Here is a 25,410-nt window from a genome sequence, read left to right as displayed (position 1 = left end):
CTCATAAAGTTAAACACAGTGTTATCATATGATTCAGCAATCCCACTTCTAGTTACATACCCAAAAGAATTGCAAGTAGGAATGCAGATACTTACACAACAATGTCCATTTTAGCCTTATTCACAATAGCCTAAAGGTGGAAATAACCTACGTGTGCATCAACAGATGAACGGATAAACAAAATGTGGTCTACACCTACAGAAGAACACTTTTCAGCCATAAGTAATGAAATTCAGTTACATGCTACAACTGGATGAACCTTGAAGACATTATGCTAAGTGAAAACAGCCAGACACTGGGGCGCCTGGGTGGTTCAGTTGGTTGAGCGTTGGACTTCCGCTCAGGTCACGATCTGACAGCTCATGAGGTCCAGCCATGTGTTGGGCTCTGTGCTGACAGCTCAGAGTCTGCAGCCTGCTTCAGATTCTGTATCTCCCTTTCTCTCTGCCCCTGCCCCACTCATATTCTCTCTCTCTCTCTCAAATAAATAAATAAATAAATAAATAAACATTAAAAAAAAAATCCAAAGCAGGCTCCAGGTTCTGAGCTGTCAGCACAGTCTGACGTGGGCTGAACCCACAAACCACGAGATCATGACCTGACCTGAGGTGAAGCGGGACGGTTAACTAATTGAGCCACTAGGTGCCCAAACGACAGCTATTATATGACTTCACTTATTTGAAATATTTAGAGTAGGCAAATTCATAGAGGCAGAAAGTAGAATAGAGGTACTAGGGCTGGGGAGAAGAAGAATTGTTTAATAGGTGCAGTTTATGTTTGGGGATGATGAAAAAATTATGGGGATGGATAGTGGTAGTGGTTGCACAACATTGTAAATGTACTTGCTAATGAATTGTGTGTTTAGAAGGGTTAAAATAGTAAATGTTATGTATATTTTGCCACACAACAAAAAGCTGTTCAGTTTATACATTACATATGCATTTTTTTGCTGGACATTACGTAGATGTTTCAGTATGCAACAAAAGTGCTTTATGTGTAAATTACTAACTCATTGAGACTGTTAAGATGTGTCCTCATGGATGAAAATGTAATAACATTTTATATTTTTTGATGCTTTCTTGAGAACATTTTTAAGGGAAAGTGGTTTTTTTCTTCCCCCTGCAAGTATAATAGAGACAAATACAATGTCAAATAGATAGTTTAGTGCCATTGTCTTGATTAATACTAAGTTGTGAGCAGTTTTATCCATCATTGCTTTTGCAACATCAGTGCAAATAATAATGCAGTTGTTCCGGCATAAATCATGAGATTCAAGAATGTTATTCAATAGTCTGAATGTTTCAACGGGAAATTCATTGCCAAGCATTCACATAAAAGATCATGTTTGATGATTATTTGGCACTGAATCTGGACAAATACAAGGAAAGCAGCAAGTCCAGCCATGTTTTCAGATTTAATATACTCTTTTTAAGCCAAGTAGTCATTCATTTTTTTTTAAGTTTATTTATTTACTTATTTGAGAGAGAGAGAGAGAGAGAGAGAGAGAGAAAGCAGGGGAAGGGCAGAAAGAGAGAGGGAGAGAGACAAAGAATCCCAAGCAGGCTCCGTGCAGTCAGCGCAGAGCCCTACGTTAGATCCCATTAACCATTAGATCATGACCTGACCTGAAATCGAGAGTTGGACACTTAACCTGCTTGAGTCGCCCAGGTGCCCCGAGTCATCCTTAAATGTAAGAAACCTATAAATACATTTTCTTATATTTTAGAATCAAACACTATTAGATATTTAAAAACAGTTTTAGGTAAAAAAATTAAAATTTAGAAACATTTTCATATTTCAAAAAATTATTGAAAAATGAGACAACAATTAGTACTGACCTTTTATGTTTGCACAGATGAGATGAAAAGTTCATGATAACTGGGTGGCTCAGTCAGTTAATAGGTGCAGAGTCAGCTCAGATTTGTTTGGGATTCTCTCTTTCCCTCTTTCTCTCTCAAAATAAATAATAAAAAAAGAAAAGTCCATGATTTTAAAACAACAATTTAGTCCATAATAATGAGGTTATAGAGACTATAGCAGATATAACCTAACATAGCCAGTAAGAATATGGCAGAAGTACTGAGAACAAACTTGGTTAATCTGTGAAAATGTACAGATTTAAACCCTAATCCTACTACCTCAGAAAGTCCTAAAAAACAAAGAATACAAAAGGACACATTTCATTAATTGTCAGAATGATCATATCATCATACATCATGTAGCATCTGGAAAACTCCACTGCACGATTCTAAAATAATAAGAGTAAAAAAAGCAAATAATGTCTTAGTATTATTATGAAAACAGTCTTGTCTTTGTGGATGTCCTGAAAAGTTCTTGGGTACCCCCCAACCCAAAGTTCTGCAGACATACTTTAGGAATTGCTTACCAAATATTCAAATATTTAATGTTGGAATTTAGAAGATACTGTGTTGTGTACTGGAAAATAATTAAGACATGCTTCCTAGTTCTCAAGAAACTCGAGTTATATTATCAAATAATATTTGATTAATTGCTCAGGTCAGTGTGATTGAACAAGTAGGTGTGAATTGCCCAAGCACAGTGCATATGTGCTGGGTGGTCAGGGGCATTCTTACAGGGACTCTTGCAGTGGAAAACCTACCCTCCTGCCCATTGCCCAAACATCCTTTTATGAATTCTTATCTCAGGCCTTGTTCTACATTATCTTACTCCCTTTCTCTTTCTACAGTAGTCCAATAATTTAACATACTTTCCTTTTCTTCTTTTTAGGGAACTCTACCTGTTTTCAGTAGCAGGCAAAAAATATGTGTTCCGAGTATCTTTATGCATATGTCCTGTAGGGATGCACTGGAGACAGGAATTCTTTTTGAATTCCCACTCTGGCTTTTGATCATATTGTGTTGTTGTCATGAAATGAACTTTAAAGTTTCTCATTCATATATGTGAAAGAGAGGCAGAGAGGTTCAGTGAAATTTAAGCGTAAACTATTCTAATATTTCTAATATTAGAAAGTATACTCTGAAAGCATATTCTAATATTTCAACTTAAATTCATAATCACATTAAACCTTTAAATTTGGAATGTTTTGTATTCGGTGGTGAAGAGTCACTCATTTATTCATAAATTATTAAATGTAAAATATGTATCTTTCTATTAGTACTAATTTTGATTGATTGATTGATTTACATCCAAGTTAGTCAGCATATAGTGCAACAATGATTTCAGGAGTAGATTCCTTAGTGCCCCTTACCCATTTAGCCCATCCCCCCTCCCATAAGCCCTCCAGTAACCCTCTGTTTGTTCTCCATATTTAAGAGTCTCTTATGTTTTGTCCCCCTCCCTGTTTTTATATTATTTTTGCTTTCCTTCCCTTGTGTTCATCTCTTCTGTGTCTTAAAGTCCTCATATGAGTGAAGTCATATGATATTTGTCTTTCTCTGACTAATTTCGTTTAGCATAATACCCTCTAGTTCCATCCATATGGTTGCAAATGGCAAGATTTCATTCCTTTTGATTGCTGAGTAATACTCCATTGTATATATATACCACATCTTCTTTGTCCATTCATCCATCGGTGGACATTTGGGCTCTTTCCATACTTTGGCTATTGTTGACAGTGCTGCTATAAACCTTGAGGTGCCTGTGCCCCTTTGAAACAGCACACCTGTATCCCTTGGATAAATACCCAGTAGTGCAATTGCTAGGGTATAGGGTAGTTCTGTTTTTAATGTTTTAAGGAACCTCCATACTGTTTTCCAGAGTGGCTGCACCAGTTTGCATTTCCACCAGCAGTACAAAAGAGATCCTTTCTCTCCACATCCTTGCCAACATCTGTTGTTGCCTGAGTTGTTAATGTTAGCCATTCTGACAGGTGTGATGTGGTATCTCATTGTGGTTGTGATTTGTATTTCCCTGACAATGAGTGATATTGAGCATTTTTTCATGTGTCAGTTGGCCTTCTGGATGTCTTCTTTGGAGAAATGTCTATTTATGTCTTTTGCCCATTTCTTCACTGGATTATTTGTTTTTTGGGGTTGAGTTTGATAAGTTCTTTATAGATTTTGGATACTAACCCTTTATCTGATATGTCATTTGCAAATATCTTCTCCCATTCTGTTGGTTGCCTTTTAGTTTTGCTGATTGTTTCCTTTGCTGTGCAGAAGCTTTTCATTTTGATGAGGCCCCAGTAGTTCATTTTTGCTTTTGTTTCCCTTGCCTCTGGAGATGTGTTGAGTAAGAAGTTGCTGTGGCCAAGGACAAAGAGGTTTTTGCCTGCTTTCTCCTGGAGGATGTTGATGGCTTCCTGTCTTACATTTATGTCTTTAATCCATTTTGAGTTTATTTTTGTGTGTGGTGTAAGAAAGTGGTCCAGGTTCATTCTTCTGCATGTCGCTGTCCAGTTTTCCCAGCACCACTTGCTGAAGAGACTGTCATTATTCCATTGGATATTCTTTCCTGCTTTGTCAAAGATTAGTTGGCCATACGTTTGTGGGTCCATTTCTGGGTTCTCTATTCTGTTCCATTGACCTGAGTGTTGTGCCATGGTACTAATTTTAATTGATGTACAACATATATAAGCAAATAATAAATGAACAGCTTATTGAACAAGTGAATACAGTGAACAAATCTGTAGAAACACTACCCAGGTCAAGAGTGAACACCATCAGCACCCCAAAAACATCCACCTCATGCTCCCTTCCAATCACTTCCCTCCCTGCCATTCCAAAAGCAATTACTATCCTGACTTAAAAAAAATTAAAAAAAAATTTTTAATGTTTATTTTATTTATTTTTGAGAGACAGAGAGAGAGAGCATGAGCAGGAGAGGGCAGAGAGAGAGAGAGAGGGAGACCCAGAATATGAAGCAGGCTCTGAGCTGTCAGCACAGAGCCTGAAGCGGGGCTCAAACTCACGAGCCGTGAGATCCTGATCTGAGCCGAAGTCAGACACTCAACCGATTGAGCCACCCAGGCGCCCCCCACCCAAAAATTTTTTTAAATGTTTATTCCTTTTTGAGAGACAGAGACAGAGCATGAGCGGGGGAGAGGCAGAGAGAGAGAGAGGGAGACACAGAATACAAAGCAGGCTCCAGGCTCTGCACTGGTAGCACAAAGCCTGACGTGGGGCTCAAACCCACGAGCCATGAGATTATGACCTGGGCTGAAGGCAGATGCTTAACTGACTGAGCCACCCAGGCCCCCCACTATCCTGACTTTTAATACCACAGATTAAATTTACTAATTTTTTAACTTCACATAAACAGTATCATACTATGTCAGATTTCTTTTTTTTTTTAATTTTTTTTAATGTTTATTTATTTCTGAGAGAAAGGGAGACAGAGCATGAGGAGGGGAGGGGCAGAGAGAGAGAGGGAGACACAGAATCTAAAGCAGGCTCCAGGCTCTGAGCTGTCAGCACAGAGCCTGATGCGAGGCTCGAACTCACGAACCAGCAGTTCATGACCTGAGTCGAAGTCGGATGCTTAACCGTCTGAGCCACCCAGGCGCCCTTGTCAGATTTCTTTTGTTCAACATTATGTTTGTAAGATTCATCTATGTTTGCTCTTTTTCATTGTTGTGTCGCAGTCCATTATGAATATACTATAATTTATTTGTTCTGTTGATGGATATTTAGTTTGTTTCAGATTTAAAACGAAGATTTAGTTGACAGAAAATGAACAAATTTTAACCATACAGCTTGATGAAACATGAATAACATAGATACCATATAAGTACCATCTCAAGTAACTCATCCTAATGATTTCTACCATTCACCCCACAGGCGACCGCTATTCTAATTTCAATTATCATAGCTTACTTTGCCTATTACAAAACTTCATGTAAATGTAATCATGCATATGCAATTTTTTGTGTGTTTGCCTTCTTTCACATACCATAAAGTTTTTCAGATCCATCCTGGATGTATCTTTTTATTACCAAGTACTATTTTACTGTATAAATGTACCATGATTTGTTTATGCATTCATGTTATACATTTGAGTGATTTCTAATTTTTGGCTAATATGAATAATGCTACTATGGACTTTCCTGTACAAGTTTTTTTTTTTTTTTTCTGGGTATACATGTTTTTGTTTCTGTTAAATATAATTTTGGGGTCATTGAGTACATGTATTTTCAACTTTACAAGAAACCACTGAAGTCTTTCCCAAAGTGGCTGAACCATTTTGCACTCCCACTGGCCCTCATTAATAGTTCCAGGTGCTCAACATCCTCACCAATATTTAGTATTATCAATCTTTTAAATTTTAGCCATTGCATTAGGTGTATAATAGATAATACAATTTTGATTAGCAATTCTCTGATTACTAATGATTACTTATTTAATATGTTTTTAAAATATTTATTTATTTTTGGGAAAGCACAAGCAGGGGACGGGCAGAGAGAGGGGGACAGAGGATCCAAAGCAGGCTCTGTGCTGACAAGCTGACAGCAGCCCAACGTGGAGTTTGAACTCACCAACCCTGAGATCATGACCTGAGCCAAAGTCAGATGCTGAACCGATTGAGCCACCCGGTGCCTCCTTATTTCATTTGTTATTTGCCATCTGGCTATCTCCTTTTGTGAAGTGTCTATTGAAGTCTCTTGCCCGTTTTTCTATTGGGATGACTGTCATTTCCTTGTTGCTTTGTAGGAATTCTCTATATATTATGGATGCATATCCTTTTTGGGTTAGACACATTGCAAATATTCTAACTCCACAGTTTTCCCTTTTTACTCTTAATGGTATCTTTTTTTAACAGCTTTTTTGATATACAATTTGCATACCATTCAATTCACCAATTTAAAGTGTACGAATCAGGGGTGCCTGGGTGGCTCAGTCGGTTGAGCGTCTGACTTCAGCTCAGGTCACGATCTCGCGGTCCGTGAGTTTGAGCCCCGCGTTGGGCTCTGGGCTGATGGCTGCTTCCGATTCGGTCTCCCTCTCTCTCTGCCCCTCCCCCATTCATGCTCTGTCACTCTCTGTCTCAAAAATAAATAAATGTTAAAAAAATAAATAAATAAAGTGTACGAATCAATGGTTTTTGCTATATTACATTATCAGCTTTTAAAAATTGTGGTAAAATATATATAACAAAACTTGCCATTTTAACCATTTTGAAGGGTATAATTCAATGACAATAATTATGTTCATAATGTTGTTCAATCATCATTACTATCTATTCCCAAAACTTTTTCATCACCCCAAACAGAAATGTTGTAACTCTTTAAAAAAATTTCTTTCAATGTTTATTTATCTTTGAGAGAGAGAGAGAGAGAGAGAGGAGACACAAAATACAAAGCAGGCTCCAGGCTCTGAGCTGTCAGCACAGAGCCTGACATGGGACCAGAACCCATGAACTGTGAGATTATGAGCTGAGCCAAAGTTGGACGCTTAACTGACTGAGCCACCCAGGTGCCCCCGAATTTTGTAACTCTTATTGGTGTCTTTTAATGACCAGAAATTTAAAGTTTTAAATTAACCCATTTTGTCAGCTAGTCTTTTCTTTTTTGTGGTTAATATTTTCTGTACCCATTAAAAAATGTTTTCTCGGGGCGCCTGGGTGGCGCAGTCGGTTAAGCGTCCGACTTCAGCCGGGTCACGATCTCGCAGTCCGTGAGTTCGAGCCCCGCGTCAGGCTCTGGGCTGATGGCTCGGAGCCTGGAGCCTGTTTCCCATTCTGTGTCTCCCTCTCTCTCTGGCCCTCCCCCGTTCATGCTCTGTCTCTCTCTCTGTCCCAAAAATAAATAAACGTTGAAAAAAAAATTTTAAAAAAAAAAATGTTTTCTCACTACAAGATCAGAAGTAATAATAATTGTTGCCATAGTAATAATGCATTTGTAGATTAGGCTGTAATATATAATGTGATTTTATCAGTCTGCAAGGTCCATGTCAGAAGTATTGCATCCTATGAGAATGGTACCTGTGGAGTTGTGCCACTCCAGGCCACGCCATGGACCATGTCTGTTTTGTTCACAGTGCTATCCTCAGCTCTTGCAGAGCAACTAGCAGGGGCTCAACAAATACTGAATTTATTTGCTGCACGTATAAGGCAGTGGGTGAAAATTTTCTGTTCTTTAGTGGAGATGCAGAGAAAACAACTTCTCTCTGGCTTAAAAAAAGAGGGGGGGGAAGGAAGAAAATTAGGACAACATGTAATGGTATTAAATAATAATGAAAAAGACCCCAGAAGATTGTTAAGCATTTATAACCTCGGAAAAGTTGCGCAGACCAGTCTGTAGAGGAGCTAATATAGGTCAAATCCTTAATGCACTGTCACGCTTTTTTCCCCAAAATACATCTAAAGCATGAGTTGAGAAACTTACTAAAAATGTCCTAGCTTCAGTATTAAACAAATGAGAAAATCATGGTAAGTATAGCTGCAAGATTTTAAAGGACTCAGTTTAAAGAAAGAAAGAAGGGAGAGAAGGGGGAGAGAGAGAGAGAGAGAGAGAGAGGAGAAAGCAGACGGGCACATGTAGAAACAATAAATTTCTCTTCCAGTGTTTGTTCATATGTTTTGACTCCATGAAATGAAGGGTATCATTGCTGCTTGTAAAATGGGGATAATAACAATTCTCTATCAGGGTTGTTGTGAATCTTAAATGTGATCACCTGGCTGAATTTCTTGGCCATAGTAGGCACAATATTTCTCACAGCGTGAAATTTTAACAATCGTGATTAGAACTGGTGAATTTGCTGTGCACCTAGAGAAAGTCTGGTGTGTATATAGGAGCCAGAAGGAAATTTACAAGTTAATACTGTGGCAGTCATCTTGTATGTGTAATAAGCGTGGCATGGGCCACTAGCTGCGTCGGTCAGAGTTCTTCCCCAGGGTTTTAAGGGGATCTGGCAGAGAAGAGGCTCATTTCTCCATTGTGAGGTTGTGGAGATATGCCCTAGAGTTGGGGTTGGGGAGGCCCATTTACAGAAGCTGTTTGAGCCCATGGAGCCCATCCTAAAAGCAAAGATAAGGATGCGTCCAGATTGATCTCTCTCTTCCCTCCATTATTTATATGATTAAATATGGTCTTCTTTTTGGCTTAAGCTAGTTCGAGTTGGGGTTTTGTCTCTTGCATCCAGAGAGTCCTGATAAATACAAAACAACTTTGGAGTGTTTACATTAATTTGTAAGTTCTCTGTTAAGGGTTTTTAATTTTAGAAGCAATTGCGTTATCTATCATTTATAGTTTTTACCTTATCTGTGTGGTTTATTTTCATTTGAAAAGCCAATTTAGACATATCACAAGATTCTTCCTCATGCTAAGATGGAATACATACAAAATACAGTTTTTTTAATGTTTATTTATTTTTGACAGAGAGAGAAGACAGAGCATGAGCGGGGGACGGGCAGAGAGAGAGACAGGGAGACACAGAATCTGAAGCAGACTCCAGGCTCTGAGCTGTCAGCACAAAGCCCGATGCAGGGATTGAACTCACAGACTGCAAGATCATGACCTGAGCGGAAGTCACAGACTCAACCGACTGAGCCACCCAGGCGCCCCCAAAATGCAGTTTTTTAGATACAATATTGCAGCTTTCTGTAACAGCAGTCTGCTGCATTATTTATTCAATGTCCTCAGTAGAGTAACAGTAACATTTAATGAGGTATAGCATTTAAGGAGTGTGGAGTTTTCAGCTGAATTTCAATCTGGCTTTCCCTCATGGAAATATGATCCTTGTAGGAATTCCCCATGATACAGCACAGTGATTTGAGAGGTAGTTTAGAAGAAGAGATTTTATATTTCACTCAGGCACTGAAAGAGAAAATGTCAGTCTTCCTGAATCCGAATCATAGAAGCTGCAGACATTTTAGGAAAAGCAAAGATTTGAGAGCCTGTCATATGATTTTGAAAGCTAAAGCAGTAAAATAGTTTCTATCTGGACAGAAACTTGATGATTTCATTGATCTCAAACAATAGTTAATACTACTGATTACTATTATTATTATTAACTGATTTATTGAAGTCTGGTTTCATACCATAAAAACCCACCTTTTTATAGAGTTAAATTCAGTGAGTTTTAGCAAAGTACATAGTTGTGTAACCATCACCCCAACCATCCTTAGAACATTTTTATCATTCTGAAGAAAGATCCCTCGTACCCATTTGCATCCACTGTCCGTTCTCACCCCCAGCTCCAGACAACCACTTTCTGTCTCTATACATTTGTCTTTTCTGGACAGTTCATGTAAATGGAATAATGTGTTTTTTGTGTCTGACTTCCTTCATTGACATAACATTTTTGAAGTTTATTCATGTTGTAGCACATATCAAAACTTCATTCCTTTTATCATTAAATAGTATACCATTATATGAAACATGCCACATTTTGTTTATCCATTTACAAATTCATAGACCTTTGGATCATTTCCAGTTTTTTTGACTATTATGAATAATATTGTTATGAATATTTATCTATAAGTTTTTGTGTGGACATATGGTATAAATTCTCTTGGGTAGATTTCTAGGAGTGGAACTGCAGGGCTCTATGGTAAATTTATGTTTAATTTTTAACTTAATTTAATTTTTTTTAAGTAGGCTCCACACCCATGGTGGGATTGAACTCAGGACCCTGAGATCAAGAGTTGCATGTTCTACCAACTGAGCCAACTAGGCACCCCTAATTTTTTTTTTATTTTTTATTAGAATATAGTTGACAGACAATGTTACATTAGTTTCAGGTGTACAGCTTGTGGTTTGACAAGTTTATACATTATGCTATGTTCACCACAAGTGTAGCTACCATCTGTCCCATTATATTGCTATGACAATATCACTGACCTTATGCTCTGCTTTTTATTCCTGTGACTTCCGCATTCTATAACTTGGAGGCCTGTACAGTATCTTCCACTTCTCTTCACCCATTTTGCTCAACCCTCCACCCCCCCTTCCCTCTGGCAACCATCACTTGTTCCCTGTAATTGTATGGCCGACTCTGCTTTTTGTTTATTCCTTTTTTAAAAATATTCCATTATGAGAGGAATCATATAGTATTTGTCTCTCTTACTCTGACTTATTTCACTTAGCATAGTACCCTCTAGGTCTATCCATCTTGTCTCAAATGGTAGGTTTAAATTTTTAAGTAACTGCCAAACTGTTTTCCCAAGAGGCGGTACTATTTTACATTCCCATCAGTACAGTATGAGGGTTATTGTTTTTCCATATCCTTGCCAACATTTGTTATTGTCTATCTTTTTGATTATCACCATTCTAGTGGGTATGTATAGTAGTATCTTACAGTTGTAATTTGCATTTCCTTAATGACTAATGATGATGAGCATCTTCTCTATGTCTATTGGCCATTAATATGTCTTCTTTCCAAAAATGTCTGTTCACATATTTTGCCCATTTTTCAATTGGTTTATTTATGTTCTTGTTATTACCAATGATTTTTAACAGTTTTTTTGATTTTGAATAAGTCTGATATCCTCATTACCAGAATAAGTGGGAAATCCGACAAGGGTCTGGATTTCTGTGCATGTGCTGCAATGAACATGTATCTGAAATACAGGGTAGTATTTAAATTTAGTTGTTGTTGTTTAGAGAAAAAGAGACCCTGGTGGGATTCTGTGGACATTTGCAGAATTTTAGGAGTGTATACAGACCACTGAGAAGTGCTGAAAAGGCTTCATTTGCCAGCATGCATTATCATGGTCAAGCAGGGAGGGCACTCTTGTTATTTTCCACAGGAAAACAATCCTGGAGAGCTATATCAGCACACTTCCCCAACTGCCTTAACCCACAGACGTTGACTAGTGACTACATACTAGTTCTACCTTAGTTTGAAATATTCCTGGAATTTACTTGCTTTATAATTTGGTGATTCATCAAGAGAATTATTAAGCAACTTTTTTTTTGAGCAACTTTTGAATTACTTATCACTGTTTGATAATTAGTATGAAATGCTTTATTTATATAGAGGGTCAGGGCATGTGAAGTAGTATGTTTTACTATGGTGATTCATCGAGAGAATTATTGAGCAACTTTTTTTTTTGAGCAACTTTTGAATTACTTATCACTGCTTGATAATTAGTATGAAATGCTTTATTTATATAGAGGGTCAGGGCATGTGAAATAGTATGTTTAAGTTGTGTTCAATTCACTTATAAATTTGGGGTCATGGATTGGAAATACTCTTATTCTACTTCCTTGAATTATTTCTCCTACAGTTTTTTTTTTTTTTTTTTTTTTTGGTTGTCCTCTGTCATGTGTTACTAAGGTATTTGTATAACACAGCCAAGTGTCTGGAAGTAAGCTGTGGAAACTTCAATAAGCTGTAGATTTTTAGTTCTGGAAAGATCGTTAATGATTCTCTCTCTCAAGTTTTATATTTTGCTATGTAGGAGATTTTGATTCCTTAGGTCTGAGGTGGTGCCTGGGAATCTGTCTTTGTGAGTAGAGCTTCAGGTGATTCTTAGGGATCAGGTAGGTTTGGGAAATACTGGCGTGGTAGTTAAGATCAGGGCTTTGGAATCAGATGGATCTGGGTTCTAGTCACATTTCATTTAATAGCTTGCTGTGTGTTTTGGGGCACATAAATCATCTCCTTAAGTTTTAGTTTCTTCTAATAACAGTTCTTATCTCATAGAATTATCGAGAGAATTAAAAGAACTAACATAGATAAAGAGCATGGCCCATAATAAATATGTAACAAGCATTATCTGTTGTAATTATGTTCTATTTAACAATCAGACAAATATTTGAGCATTTATGGCCAATGATGAAATTTGGCAGTGAAGAAATTTACGAATTTGGGGTGCCTTGGTTAAGCAGGCTCAGGTCAGGATCTCACAGTTTAGTGAGCTCTAGCTCCACGTAAAGCTCTTCTCTGACAGTGTGGAGCCTGCTTGGCATTCTCTGTCTCCCTCTCTCTCTGTCCCTCCCTCACAAGCTCTATCTCTCTCAAAATGAAATAAATTAAAAAAAAAAAAAGAAATTTACCATTAGTAGTGGGGTGGAGATGAGATTTTACAGTAAAGCCAATAAGTTGTTTAATCAAGGGGTGTCTGGCTGGCTCAGTTGGTAGAGCATGGGACTCTTTAAGACCTCTAGGTGCGAAGTTCAGACCCAGATTAGATGTAGAGTTAAAAAAAAAGTTATATCATCAAGTAAGTTAAGAAGAGCCATCCTTTTGAAGAAAATAAATTATAGGGGAAGACTGTGCTAGAATTGGTTTGTAAGGTGAGTGAGAGGAATACAGTAGTGTGGGAACTAGAAGCAATAAAGCCCCAGAGGCAGGAAATGATAAAGGCTCACAAAACAGTGAACAGTCCCATTGGTCTCTTTCATATGGCAAACCTGGAGTAGTGTCAGGAGATAAGGACAGAAAGATGGGTTTTTGAGAGAGGATTTAAGGAGCTTGGCTTTTTTTTCCCACTGAAAATCTTGAACAGGCATATGATAGTAAGAATGTAGTGTACTTTAATCGCCTAAAAAATGTACTTTAGATTAACTTGGTAATAGCGTGAGGGTAAGAATTGATTCAGGGGGGAAAACTAGGAGTTAGCTTTAATAGTAATAGTGATTCAGTAGTAATTAAGGATTAATAATGGGAATCTATATCGTAAAACGAAATGCAAATACTTAAAGTACATCTGCAAGATGCTGTGTGTAATTCCACAGTCCAGGTAAATACAGAAGAAAACAGTCCATACGAAAGATTTTTCATGTGGTCCATATTAAAGTGGCCCGTATTTACTTATTTATTCATTTTTAAGGCGGATCCTTTATTTCGGTAGCTCTCAACTTTGAGAGCCCAGAGGAGGGGGAAGTGACACCCCAGGTCCCACGAGAGAGGGGCGGGGAGCAGGCCCCGCAGCCCGAGGGGGCGTGTGCAGGGGCGGGGACGCGGACGGAGGTGCGCGGCAGCTCCGGGGTATCGCGAGAGTTGGGCGGGCCGAGCAATCGCAGCAGTCAATTCCCCCACCCTCCCGGGAGGAGCCGCCGGCCCTGGGCTCTCCAAATTCTGAGCTCTCATCATGGCGGCGGCGGCCGCGGCGGCCGTCGGGGGGCCGCAGCCGCCCCAACCCGAGCTGCCCGCGCCCGGGCTGGCCCTGGACAAGGCGGCCACCGCGGCGCACCTGAAGGCGGCCCTTAGCCGGCCGGACAACAGGGCAGGTGCTGAGGAGCTACAAGCGTTGCTGGAGCGAGTGCTGAGCGCCGAGCGGCCGCTGGCCGCGGCTGCGGACGGCGAGGAGGCGGCGGCAGCCGGCGGCGGGGGCGGTCCGGGGGCGGCCGAGGAGGAGGCCCTGGAGTGGTGTAAGTGCCTTCTGGCGGGCGGCGGAGGCTACGACGAGTTCTGCGCAGCAGTGCGGGCCTACGACCCCGCGGCGCTCTGCGGCCTGGTCTGGACAGCCAACTTCGTGGCCTACCGCTGCCGGACGTGCGGCATCTCCCCCTGCATGTCGCTGTGCGCCGAGTGCTTCCACCAGGGCGACCACACCGGACACGACTTCAACATGTTTCGCAGCCAGGCTGGGGGTGCCTGTGACTGCGGGGACAGCAACGTGATGCGGGAGAGTGGGTGAGTGGGGGCCCCCCTCCGGGGCGGGGGGCTCGCCGGCGGCCCAAGCCGGGTCTGGGGAGGCCTGGGGCGTGCGGAAGGCTGGGAGCCGACCCTGAGCTGTCACGGGAAGGGGGTGGGGGAGGGTGCAGCCACACGGGGATGGAGGTGAGTGAGCTGTCAGCGGCGGAAAGGGAATGGGGAGCGGGGAGAGCAGAGCGCATGTTTACGGAACGAGGCTTTCAATTTTCGGGGAAGCCAGGGCGTGTGTGTGGTAGCGACAGAAGAGCCAGTGCGTGGGGCAGGAGGGGAAGGAGGAAAGGGGAATCTGGGGAATCTGGTGTCAAGCTGTCAGTTGTGTACTTCTCGGGAAAGGCTTTAAAGCTGCCTGATTCTTGGGAAGAAACTGATGATGTGATTTGGATTGGCTGGGCGGGGGATGGTATTAGGGACGGAATTGGGTCGCAGGATTGTAAGAGTCGGGGAGGTGGTCTTGCAGCCAGCTGCAGGGGAGAACGGCTTGGGGAGAAGGACTTCTGAACTGTCAGTGTGTCTGTCAGTATCGGGGAAGGAGCTCTAGCGCTTGTGAGGTTGAGGGAGGAGGGAAGGGGAGGGGCCTGCATGAAAAGTGACTGTTGAGCTGTCAGTGGAGTATTTGGTGTGCTGGAATGACATCTAGAATTGGGCTACTGAACAGTCGGTTACAGAATACCCTACACACCAGAAGAACAAACAAAACACTGAGCGAATTAGGAATCGAGTGTTAGGTCTTCTCCAGTTAAAAGGGCACTTTATTCACTCGCTAATATGCGAACCTCTATCTAAAGAGGGACAGTCAACAAATGTTTTTTAGATAGCAGCAATGTACCAGGGTGTTGGGACTTAGGACAAAAGGCATTTCAGAGATTGCAGTGAGCTAACGAGTTGGTACGTGTATACTGTCTTGGTTTTGGGACACGATATCAATGTCTGGGGAAGTCCTGGGAAAAGAAGAAACCTGATGCAAGAGAGGACATTTTGTCTGGGCGGTAGTTGAAAGGATGTTAGCAAACCCAGTTATTCAAGTTTAAAATTTTTCAGGTTTTATAATTGATGATAGAGCATAATCCCTTTAGAAATGGTCACTGTTTTCTTCTTTGGAGTATTTGTAGGTTACTGTTACTATAGAACCTTTGTATCTATCAGGTGCAAGCAAGGCACCTAGGATATCGAAGATGAACAAGACATTGACCTACCTCTTAAGCCGCTTAAGTAGAGTAGAAAATGATAAATTCTTTAAATAATCTGGAAGTTAGAGGAGGCTTCTGTGCAGAGGCAGTACTTCAGGAAGGAGGTATTTTGACCTTGCTACTGCAACTAGTAACAACAACAACGGCAGTAGTAATTGCAGCCAACATCTGAGAACTAAAAAATGAAATATTAAAAAAAATATTTAAATATTTAACTATTTAAAAAATTAAATACTTAAAAATTAATATTTGAATAGCTAAAATATTCATATAGCTAAAAAAGCAAAAGAAAAAAATAAAAAGATGCACGGTTTGAAGTTTCCCTCCTATCTTGTCTTTTATCTGCCCAGTTCCTTCCCACCATTATTGCTTTTCTTAGTGCTTAAAAACGAATAAGGATGAATATGTATTTTGATTTTTCAGTTTCTCTTATGTAAAAGGTAACATATTATATACACTGTTCTATACATCTTGCATTTTTCACTTATCCAAGAGGTCTTTCCATGTCAGTAAATCAGTACTCTGCTTTAAGAGTGTTGTTAACACTTTCCTGGTTGGCTCAGTCGGTTAAGTGTCTGACTTGGGCTCTGGTCATGATCTCATGGTTCGTGAGTTCAAGCCCTGCATCTGGCTCTGTGCTGACAGCTTGGAGCCTGCTTTGGTCCTCTCTCTCTCTCTCTCTCTCTCTCTCTCTCTATTTCTCTCTCTTTCTCTCTTTCTGCCCCTCCCCTGCGTGCACTTTGTCTCTCTCTATCAAAAACGAATAAAGGTTAAAAAAAGGAAAAAAAAAAGAGTGTAATTAACACTTTGGATTTTTATCCGTCTGTTTGGTAAACAGTGGTCAAAGATTAACTGCTTTACATTATGTAATTCTTTTAATCTCCAACAGTTCTGAGATTGTTACTGTCACTATTCTCATGATACAGAAGAGGAGGGTGGGGCACAGAGTTTTAAAAACTTGTTTAGGATTATACAGGTAGTAAGCTAGGTATGCTGGCTCCAGAGAGTCACAACTCAACATTTCTCTCTACTGTCTCTACAAATAGCATTCCTATTGGTACTTCTGTTCGATACTGTGTTTTGTCTTTCTTTCTTTTTTTTTAATATGCCATTCCTATTTGAGCTTTTGTTTATTTTTCTTTTTAAAAATGAAAAAAAATTTAAAAGGGATTTTAAAACAGGAATTGGAACAATCCTTTACTGATATTCAGACATTTTTTTAAAATTAAAAAAAAATTTTTTTAATGTTTTTATTTATTTTTGAGACAGAGAGACAGAGCATGAGCTGGGGAGGGGCAGAGACAGAGAGAGACACAGAATCTGAAGCAGGCTCCAGCCTCTGAGCTGTTAGCACAGAGCCCGACACGGGGCTCGAGCTCATGGACCATGATAGACCTGATGGTCTGATGATAGACCTGATGGACCTGAGCTGAAGTCTGAGACTTAACTGACTGAGCAACCCAGGCACCCCTATTTAGACATTTTTTACTTCTTAGACTAGGTTAGCATTTGGGATGCCCCTAAACAAGGTGAAAGTAGGAAGTAATATTGATTCTGTCTTGAAGTTTGGAACACGGTAGTAATTGTCGAGTTGATCTGATTGAGTTGCAAGTCTGATCTGTAATTGTGATGCTTCAGTGCTGGGGCGGAAAGATCTCTGAGTTTCTTTGAAGGTACTCATACAGGTTTTCGGGCATTTGACTGTGTCAGATAGTCCACATCCTAATCTTACAACATTTGCCTTTCTTTGCTGACATCTGGTAGATTCTTATTTTTTTTCCTAGTCAGGCAGTGCTCTTATGAGTTGATACATAGTACTAAATAATTACTGTTGCCTATCTGAAAGGCAGAGCTGTTGCTGTATGTGCTAGCAGCTGCCATGTCCCAATTTCAAGGTATTCCAAGGTAAACAATAAAAGTATTGTGGCCATGTAAATATTCTGAGATTTTTACAGCTCTGGGTTAGAAAGAATAATTCCAGGCTACACAGAATTAATCTACTGCCTGGAGAGACAGAGGTGATGTTAGCCAACAGTGCAGGTTAAAAGGCTGCCTCTGGAACCTTTTCAGAACTGGAAATCATCAACAAATTATAGCAGTTTTTCTGGTGGGCAAAGCTGGACTATCCTGGCATGGACAGAATATATTTAACTTTTCTCAGTTTTCTCAGTTTTGATATTTCTTAAAACCCTGTTAGGTTGCTAAAAATTAAAGACGTGTTGTTTTGGAGTTGTTGTAACTGCCATAGAAATTTATAAATCCCATTGTTCAATAAATTTTTAAGCAAGTATTCTATTTTTCTCTGTATCTGTTTTCTTAGTAAAAGAGAGAAAAACCTGCTGTGCCTTAATCCTTTCCCCAGATGTCTGTTTTGGGTAAGATTTTGTATGATTGGAGATGGGGAAGAAGCTTGGATCCATCACAACCTATATTACTATTTAATTTTCAAATTTATAATTATAGAAATATGGGGAGAAGATTTAAGTTATTTTTGATTAGTGTTATAGATATAATGTAATATTAACAGGTATACAAACCAAAGGAAGAAAACAACTGAGAATTCATTTGTGGGATGAAATCACAAAGGCTATGGAATATGGAAGCTAGATATTAATAACTATATCATAACAGCGTAATTTTGCCATTAATGAATAAATGCATCATTGTCACAAATGGTTGAAGGATGGATAAAGTTTAAAAAAGTAATGAAAAATCTAAAATCATGTCTGATTGGTTTGGGGTTCTGATGATGCTAACCAGAAGTTGGAATTTTAAACAATTAGTTCTCAAATTTTGATGAGATGATGACCATTTTTATGTTCTATCCTGTATTTATAGATTTTTTTGTTTTTTGCCTCCTTGCTTGTTCTTCTTACACATTCTAAGCTCCTTAAAAATAGGAATCTCATCTTGCAGTTAGTTAATCAGAGGCCAGCGTAGTCTCGTGCACTTACTAGTTGCTTAGTAAATTGTATAAAATAAATTGAATTCAGTTGGATAAAATAGTGGTTGTTGTATCTGAAAATTTACCCTAAGATTACATTGGTTTAGGTATTCAGGAGGTGGCACTGATTATTAAATTCATAGCATTTTTTTTCCAGAGTGATTTAGGTTTAATTTCCTTCTTTTTTAATTTCAAAAGTAATACATATTGCTTAGAACACAAAAGTAAGTGGATAAAGTAAAAAGTAAGGGTTCCTCTTTCCTCCATCCCACTCCTCAGTGAGAGATTTCCCTTATTTTCTTTTGAACTTAGCTATACATTTAAAAGGTATTAGTTATAATTTACTTTGCAATTGTAGATGTTTTGTTGTGAGAAATTTTTAGGTTATTTGGTCTGTGGCAGTGCCAGAAATGGAAGCAGTGAATGTCTGGTTGAATTGTGTCATACTCTGCTGTACCAGGCTTTTTTCCCCTTACCGTATTTATTGCACACGGTCTCTTATTAGTGCACATAGAACCATTTTATTTTGTTTTTTTTATAGTTAAATTATAGTTCATTGCATTTTTAATTTTTTTTTCCTGTTAATTTATGCTGTCATTTCCCTACTGGTAGACATTTAAATTGTTTTCAGTTTTAGAGTATTATAAACATTGTTGCAGTCAGTATGCTTATATACACTTATTTGTATATATGTGTGAGCACATGGGTGAGGATAAATTCCTAGAAGTGATATCTTGCTTAAAGGAAGTGTATATTTTAAGCTTTGATAGATCCTCCAAAGACATGGATTTACACTCCCACTGACAATGTATGAAAGAGCATGTTTCCCTATGTCTTGGCCAGTGTATATGGTGTTATCTGTATTTCAATCTTTGTTAAGTGAGAAGTGTATCTTGTTTAATTAATTATTCCTCTCTCCACTGCTCTTTACTTCCAAACTGGAGTATTTTGAAGCAAATCTCAGTTATATTATAATTTAATTTATGAATATGTGAATATGTATCTCCGTAAAGAGATAATAAAAATAAACTCGTAAGAATAAAACATAACCCAAATGTCCATTGACAGATGAATGGGTCAACAAAATGTAGTTTATACATAAGATGGAATGTTGGGGTGCTTAGGTGGCTCAGTTGGTTTAAGCATCTAACTCTTGATTTTGGCTCAGGTCATGATCTTATGGTTCCTGGGATCCAGCCCCAAGCTGTCAGCGTGGAGCCTGCTTGGGATTCTGCAGCCCCCTCTCTCTCTGCCCCTCCCCTGCTTACGTGCATGCATGCTCTTTCTCTCAGATAATAAATAAACTTAAAAAAAAAAGATGGAATGTTACTCAACCTTTAAAAGGAATGAAGTTCAGACACATGCTAGGAATGAAGTTCAGACACATGGATTGGTGATGGCTGCACAACAATGTGAATGTACTTAATACTACTGAACTGTACATTAAAAAAGGTTAAATTGGTAAATTTTATGTATATTTTATCACAATTAAAAGAACAACCACAATACCATTACCACACCTAAAATATTCACAGATATTTTTAAAGTCTTCAAATATCCAGTGAATGTTCTGATTTTCCCAGTTTCATGAATGATTTCTTAGAGTTGCTTTAGAATTAGGATCCAAACAAGGCCCTCATATTGTGTTTGGTTGTTGTATCTCTTAGGACTCTTCTATGTTATAGCCCCCTTAAATCCACCCCCCCCTTTTTCTTTGTTCTCTGCAGTTGAAGAAACCTTCATTCTGAGTATTACTGATTGCATCTCTATGATGTGATGTTTAACTTGTTCCTCTGCTCATTATTTTCTGTAAACCAGTGGTTGGGATCTAGAGTCTTGATCAAATTTTAGGTTATGTTTTTTTTGTTGTTGTTTTGTTTTGGCAAGGAAACTTTATAATGGTGTTTTATACTTCCTGATTCATTGTATCAGGAGCTACAGATCGTTTCCTTGTCTCTCCTTTAGTTAATGTTAGGATTAACTGGTGGCTCAGATTTGTCAGTGTGATCCATTTGTTATAAAGTTACCTATCTTAATTTTTTTTTTTTAATGTTTATTTATTTTTGAGAGAGACAGAGACAGAATGTGAGTGGGTTGGGGCAGAGAGAGAGGGAGACACAGAATCTGAAGCAGGCTCCAGGCTCTGAGCTGTCAGCACCGAGCCCAATGCGGGGCTCAAACTCACGAGTTGCGAGATCATGACCTGAGCCAAAGTCGGACGCTCAACCGACGGAGCCACCCAGGCGCTCCATAAAGTTACCTATCTTGTTAAAGATAGTAGTAACTACTGATTATTATTGTCCAGATCCATATTTTCATTAGGGTTTGCAAAATGGCTATGTTCTAATTGTAGTATTCCTTGCGTACTCTAGTGAGAGCTTTTTCTAGACTACTTTTAAAATTTCAAGGATCACCTACACTCACATTTGGCCTCTGCCTGCACTGCCAACCTTATCCATTGCAGTGGGATCCTCATTTGTTTAACTCACTGTATGTACATTCCTGTCCTTGAACTTTTATGTTAAACCTTCTCCTGCAAAGTCCAGAGGCACGTTTTACTTTCACTGTCCAGCTCATCTGTAGGGGCAACACTCCTATAACATAAGTACAGCGTGAAACCATATTGTAGGATTTGATTTTCTGAATTGTAACAATTTTTTTCATTTCTAAGTTAAATCTCTCCAAATAACCAACTTTCAATATTTGATGATAAAGACCTCTTTTGTTTATACCTCACACATATTTAGAGTTTTAGTAATTTGGTTAATCATATCATATTTTGTGTTTATTGATTTTGTGGGAGAGTGTTAGAGCTAATCTCCTAAATTATTTATGTATGTATCCATGCATTTACATGGATTACTTTGTGAAATTTTCTTCCTTATGAATCTGGAATTTTCTCTACAGCGATATCCATCTAATTCAGGTCACAAATTCAAACAGGGGAACAATGACACTCCCCATGATCCAAGAGCTTGGAGGAAGAAGAGTTGAAGAATTTTTTTGTCATTTTTTCTGTGTTCAGTGTACTTTTTTTTTTTGCTAATTTACTAGAAATAGTATAGACAGATTCTTAGTGTAGAAGATTCTACTTGAGCTGGAAGTGTAATCTCTAGTCATCTTCATTGTAGTAAGGTTTAACTACAACACAGCAATTTGGAAGACTTATTAGATTGTAATTATTTTTTCTAATCTTTTTTTTAAAAAAATTTTTTTTTTCAACGTTTATTTATTTTTGGGACAGAGAGAGACAGAGCATGAATGGGGGAGGGGCAGAGAGAGAGGGAGACACAGAATCGGAACCAGGCTCCAGGCTCTGAGCCATCAGCCCAGAGCCCGACGCGGGGCTTGAACTCACGGATTGCGAGATCGTGACCTGGCTGAAGTCGGACGCTTAACCGACTGCGCCACCCAGGCGCCCCTTCTAATCATTTTAATGTTATATAAAAATCATTAAAACTGTTTTCAACTATGAAACATTTTTAATACACAGAAAGGTACAAAAATAATATTAAAAATACCTTTGTACTCACCACTGGGATTAATAGATGTTAACCTTTTGCCTTGTTTGCTGTAGAGCTTTTTCTGGTCAAAGAACTAAAGGTCATCCTCTTCTCCCTTCCTTTCTCTTTCCCTCCTCAGGAGTTACCATTATCCTGAAATTCCCATGTCATATCCATGCATGCTTTGTACTTCTACTACATCTAAGCAATGTATGATTGTTTTACTGTTAAAATTTTGCATAAATTTTATATTATGTGAATCTTTTTGCAGCTTGCCTTTTTCACTTACCAAGTTACTAATATGGATTAGTTCATTCACTTCTAACCACCATTAAGCATTCTGTGGTATGACTGAATCATGGTTTGCTGATTATTTTGCTAATGGACAATTAGATGCTTTACATTTTTGCATTGTTTCCACAGGGCTGCAGTGAACATTTTTGCATGTGTCTCTTTGTGTAGATATACTAGAATATTTTTAGGATAGATTCCTGGGAGAGGAATTGCTAGGTCATAGAGTGTATTGTTCTTCATATATGTGTGTGTGTGTATCTATACATATATATGTACACATATGTGTGTGTATGTGTATATGTATATATACTTGTATATATACATATATATGTACACATACTTGTATATATACATATATATGTACACACACGTGTGTGTGTGTGTGTTGGATATAAACATTTAAAATTTTTTTAATTTAAATTTTTATTTTGAGTTTTAAATTTTAATTTTTAATTTTTAAACTTTCCTGACTACTGGTAAAGTTGAACATTTTTTCATGCTTTTAGGCTATTTGAATTCTTCCTTTGTGATTGCTGGTTCATATTCTTTACCTGTTTTTTATTTATTTATTTATTTTTTTGTTTTATCTTACTGAGTTTTAAGACTACTATATATATATATTCTAGATCCTGATCCTTGGTTATGTGGATTCCTAATTTCATCTTTCTTTTTTTTTTTTAAATTTTTTTAACGTTTATTTATTTTTGAGACAGAGAGAGACAGAGCATGAACGGGGGAGGGTCAGAGAGAGAGGGAGACACAGAATCTGAAACAGGCTCCAGGCTCTGAGCTGTCAGCACAGAGCCCGACGCGGGGCTCGAACTCACGGACCGTGAGATCATGACCTGAGCCGAAGTTGGCCGCTTAACCGACTGAGCCACCCAGGCGCCCCCTAATTTCATCTTTCAATCTGTGGCTTGTCTTTTCCTCTTGTAATACACAATAGTGTTATAAAAAAAGCTTTAAATTAAAAGTGTAACTTTCCTTCTATAGTTGGTATTATTTGTTTCTTTTTTAAATGTTTATTTTGAGAGAGAGAGTGGATATGCACAGAGGAGGGACAGTGGAAAGGGGCAGAGAGAAAGGGAGAGAGAGAGAATCCCATGCAGGCTCCAAGAGCCCGATGTGGGGCTTGATCTTATGGTTGTGAAAATCATGACCTGAGCCAAAATAAAGAGTTGGATGCTCAACCAGCTAAGCCATCCAGGCATCCTTTATTTGTGTCTTTTAAAAGCAGTCCTCTCCTTTTGTTTTAAAAGATTTAAGGTTTTGCATTTCATATTTACATCTTTATTTCCTCCATCAATCTATAGCACTACCTCTCATATATCCATTTCCTACATGTGTCCTAAGCTTTCTGTTGTATTGGTATGTCTCTGGCAACAGTATCATACTGCTTTAATTATGGTGACATTAGAATAGTTATTGATATGGCAGGATTTCCCTTATTACTACTCTTTTTAAAAAATTTAAAAAAAAATTTTTTTTTTTTTTCCAACGTGTATTTATTTTTGGGACAGAGAGAGACAGAGCATGAACAGGGCAGGGGCAGAGAGAGAGGGAGACACAGTGTCAGAAACAGGCTCCAGGCTCTGAGCCATCAGCCCAGAGCCCGTCGCGGGGCTCGAACTCACGGACCGCGAGATCGTGACCTGGCTGAAGTCGGACGCTTAACCGACTGCGCCACCCAGGTGCCCCCCAAAAAAATTTTTTTTAATGTTTATTTATTTTTGAGACAGAGAGAGACAGAGCATGAACGGGGGAGGGTCAGAGAGAGGGAGACACACAATCTGAAACAGGCTCCAGGCCCTGAGCTGTCAGCACAGAGCCCGACGTGGGGCTCGAACTCACGGACCGTGAGATCGTGACCTGAGCCGAAGTCGGCCGCTTAACCGACTGAGCCACCCAGGCGCCCCCCTTTATTATTACTCTTAAAAAGAAACTTGGCTATTCTTGGTCCCTAACTCTTTCATTTTAATTTCAGGGTAACTTGTCAAATTCTGTGGAAAATTTCTGACTGATATTGATTGGAATCATATTAAATTTGAGGACATTTTAAAAGGAGACATGTACAAGGATATTCATTTTAATACTGTTTTAAATTGGGAAAAATTGGAAACAAGGAAATTAGTAAACTATGGTTTAATCATGCAGTAGAATACTTTGCACTAGAATACATATATTATTGTCTTTATAGTATTTAGTCTGCCTATCCATGAGAGTAATTGTTTTTTCTTCCAGTAAAGTAATTTTGTCCATAAGTTGTGTATCTTTTGTTAGATTTGTTCCTCATTACCTTATTTTTGTTTCTACTATAAGTAGTATCCTTTTAAAAATTATTTTTTCCAATTTCTCATTTTTTGCTTTTTTGGTAATATTTTATATTATAAATATTTTCAAATGCTATTGAGTTTTTTTATTGAGCAACCTTCAACCTTCTCAAATTTTTTTCCCCTAATAGTCAATCTGTAGATTTTATTAATGAGTGCTTATTTTATATCAGGAATTTACATATATCTCATTTAACATTTTCAATAAGTCCTAGGGATTGATATTAGCATCTACATAAGAAAATACTATCTCAGAGAAGCAACTTGAGCAAAGTTACACAGCTCTTATTCACATCTGTTTCTGTCCACATCCAAAGCCTGTGTTCTAAGCTCCTTCCTGGCACCTCTGTTGTTACTGTGTAGTAGTGAACGTTAAAGAAAACTTTACAAAGAATTTGATCTGGTGGGAGATTGGGAGGTGAAGGATGACATTGTGGATAGAAGGAACAGAATACATAAAGCTTCACAGGCATGAAAGAATATAAGGCAATCAAGTGCTAGAGTAGTTCTCACCTTCTTTCTTGAATAATGTTAAAACAAATTTTTTTTTTAAGTTTATTTATTTTGAGAGAGAGAGAGAGACAGACAGAGTGAGAGCAGGGGGAGGGGGAGCGAGAGGGGAGGCACAGA

At 38.7% G+C, this 25,410-nt stretch overlaps 1 protein-coding gene across 3 annotated transcripts in view; it reads left to right on the top strand.

Annotated features, from left to right (window-relative positions):
- Positions 1-13,956: 13,956 nt before the first annotated feature.
- Positions 13,957-25,410, top strand: part of UBR3 (ubiquitin protein ligase E3 component n-recognin 3) — a 241,685-nt gene continuing 230,231 nt past the window's right edge. For all 3 annotated transcript variants that reach the window (XM_047085617.1, XM_047085616.1, XM_047085618.1), the window contains exon 1: positions 13,957-14,501. In XM_047085617.1, the coding sequence (XP_046941573.1) occupies positions 13,957-14,501 (545 nt within the window). The remainder of the gene's footprint in view (positions 14,502-25,410) is intronic.

This window comes from Lynx rufus, unplaced genomic scaffold (genome assembly GCF_022079265.1).
Source record: "Lynx rufus isolate CCGP_SWC_20201006 ecotype Redwood Valley unplaced genomic scaffold, mLynRuf1.p SCAF_2, whole genome shotgun sequence".
Lineage (NCBI taxonomy): Eukaryota > Metazoa > Chordata > Mammalia > Carnivora > Felidae > Lynx > Lynx rufus.
The sequence above is the reverse complement of the archived record's forward strand: the minus strand, read 5'-3'. Positions and strand labels throughout refer to the sequence as shown.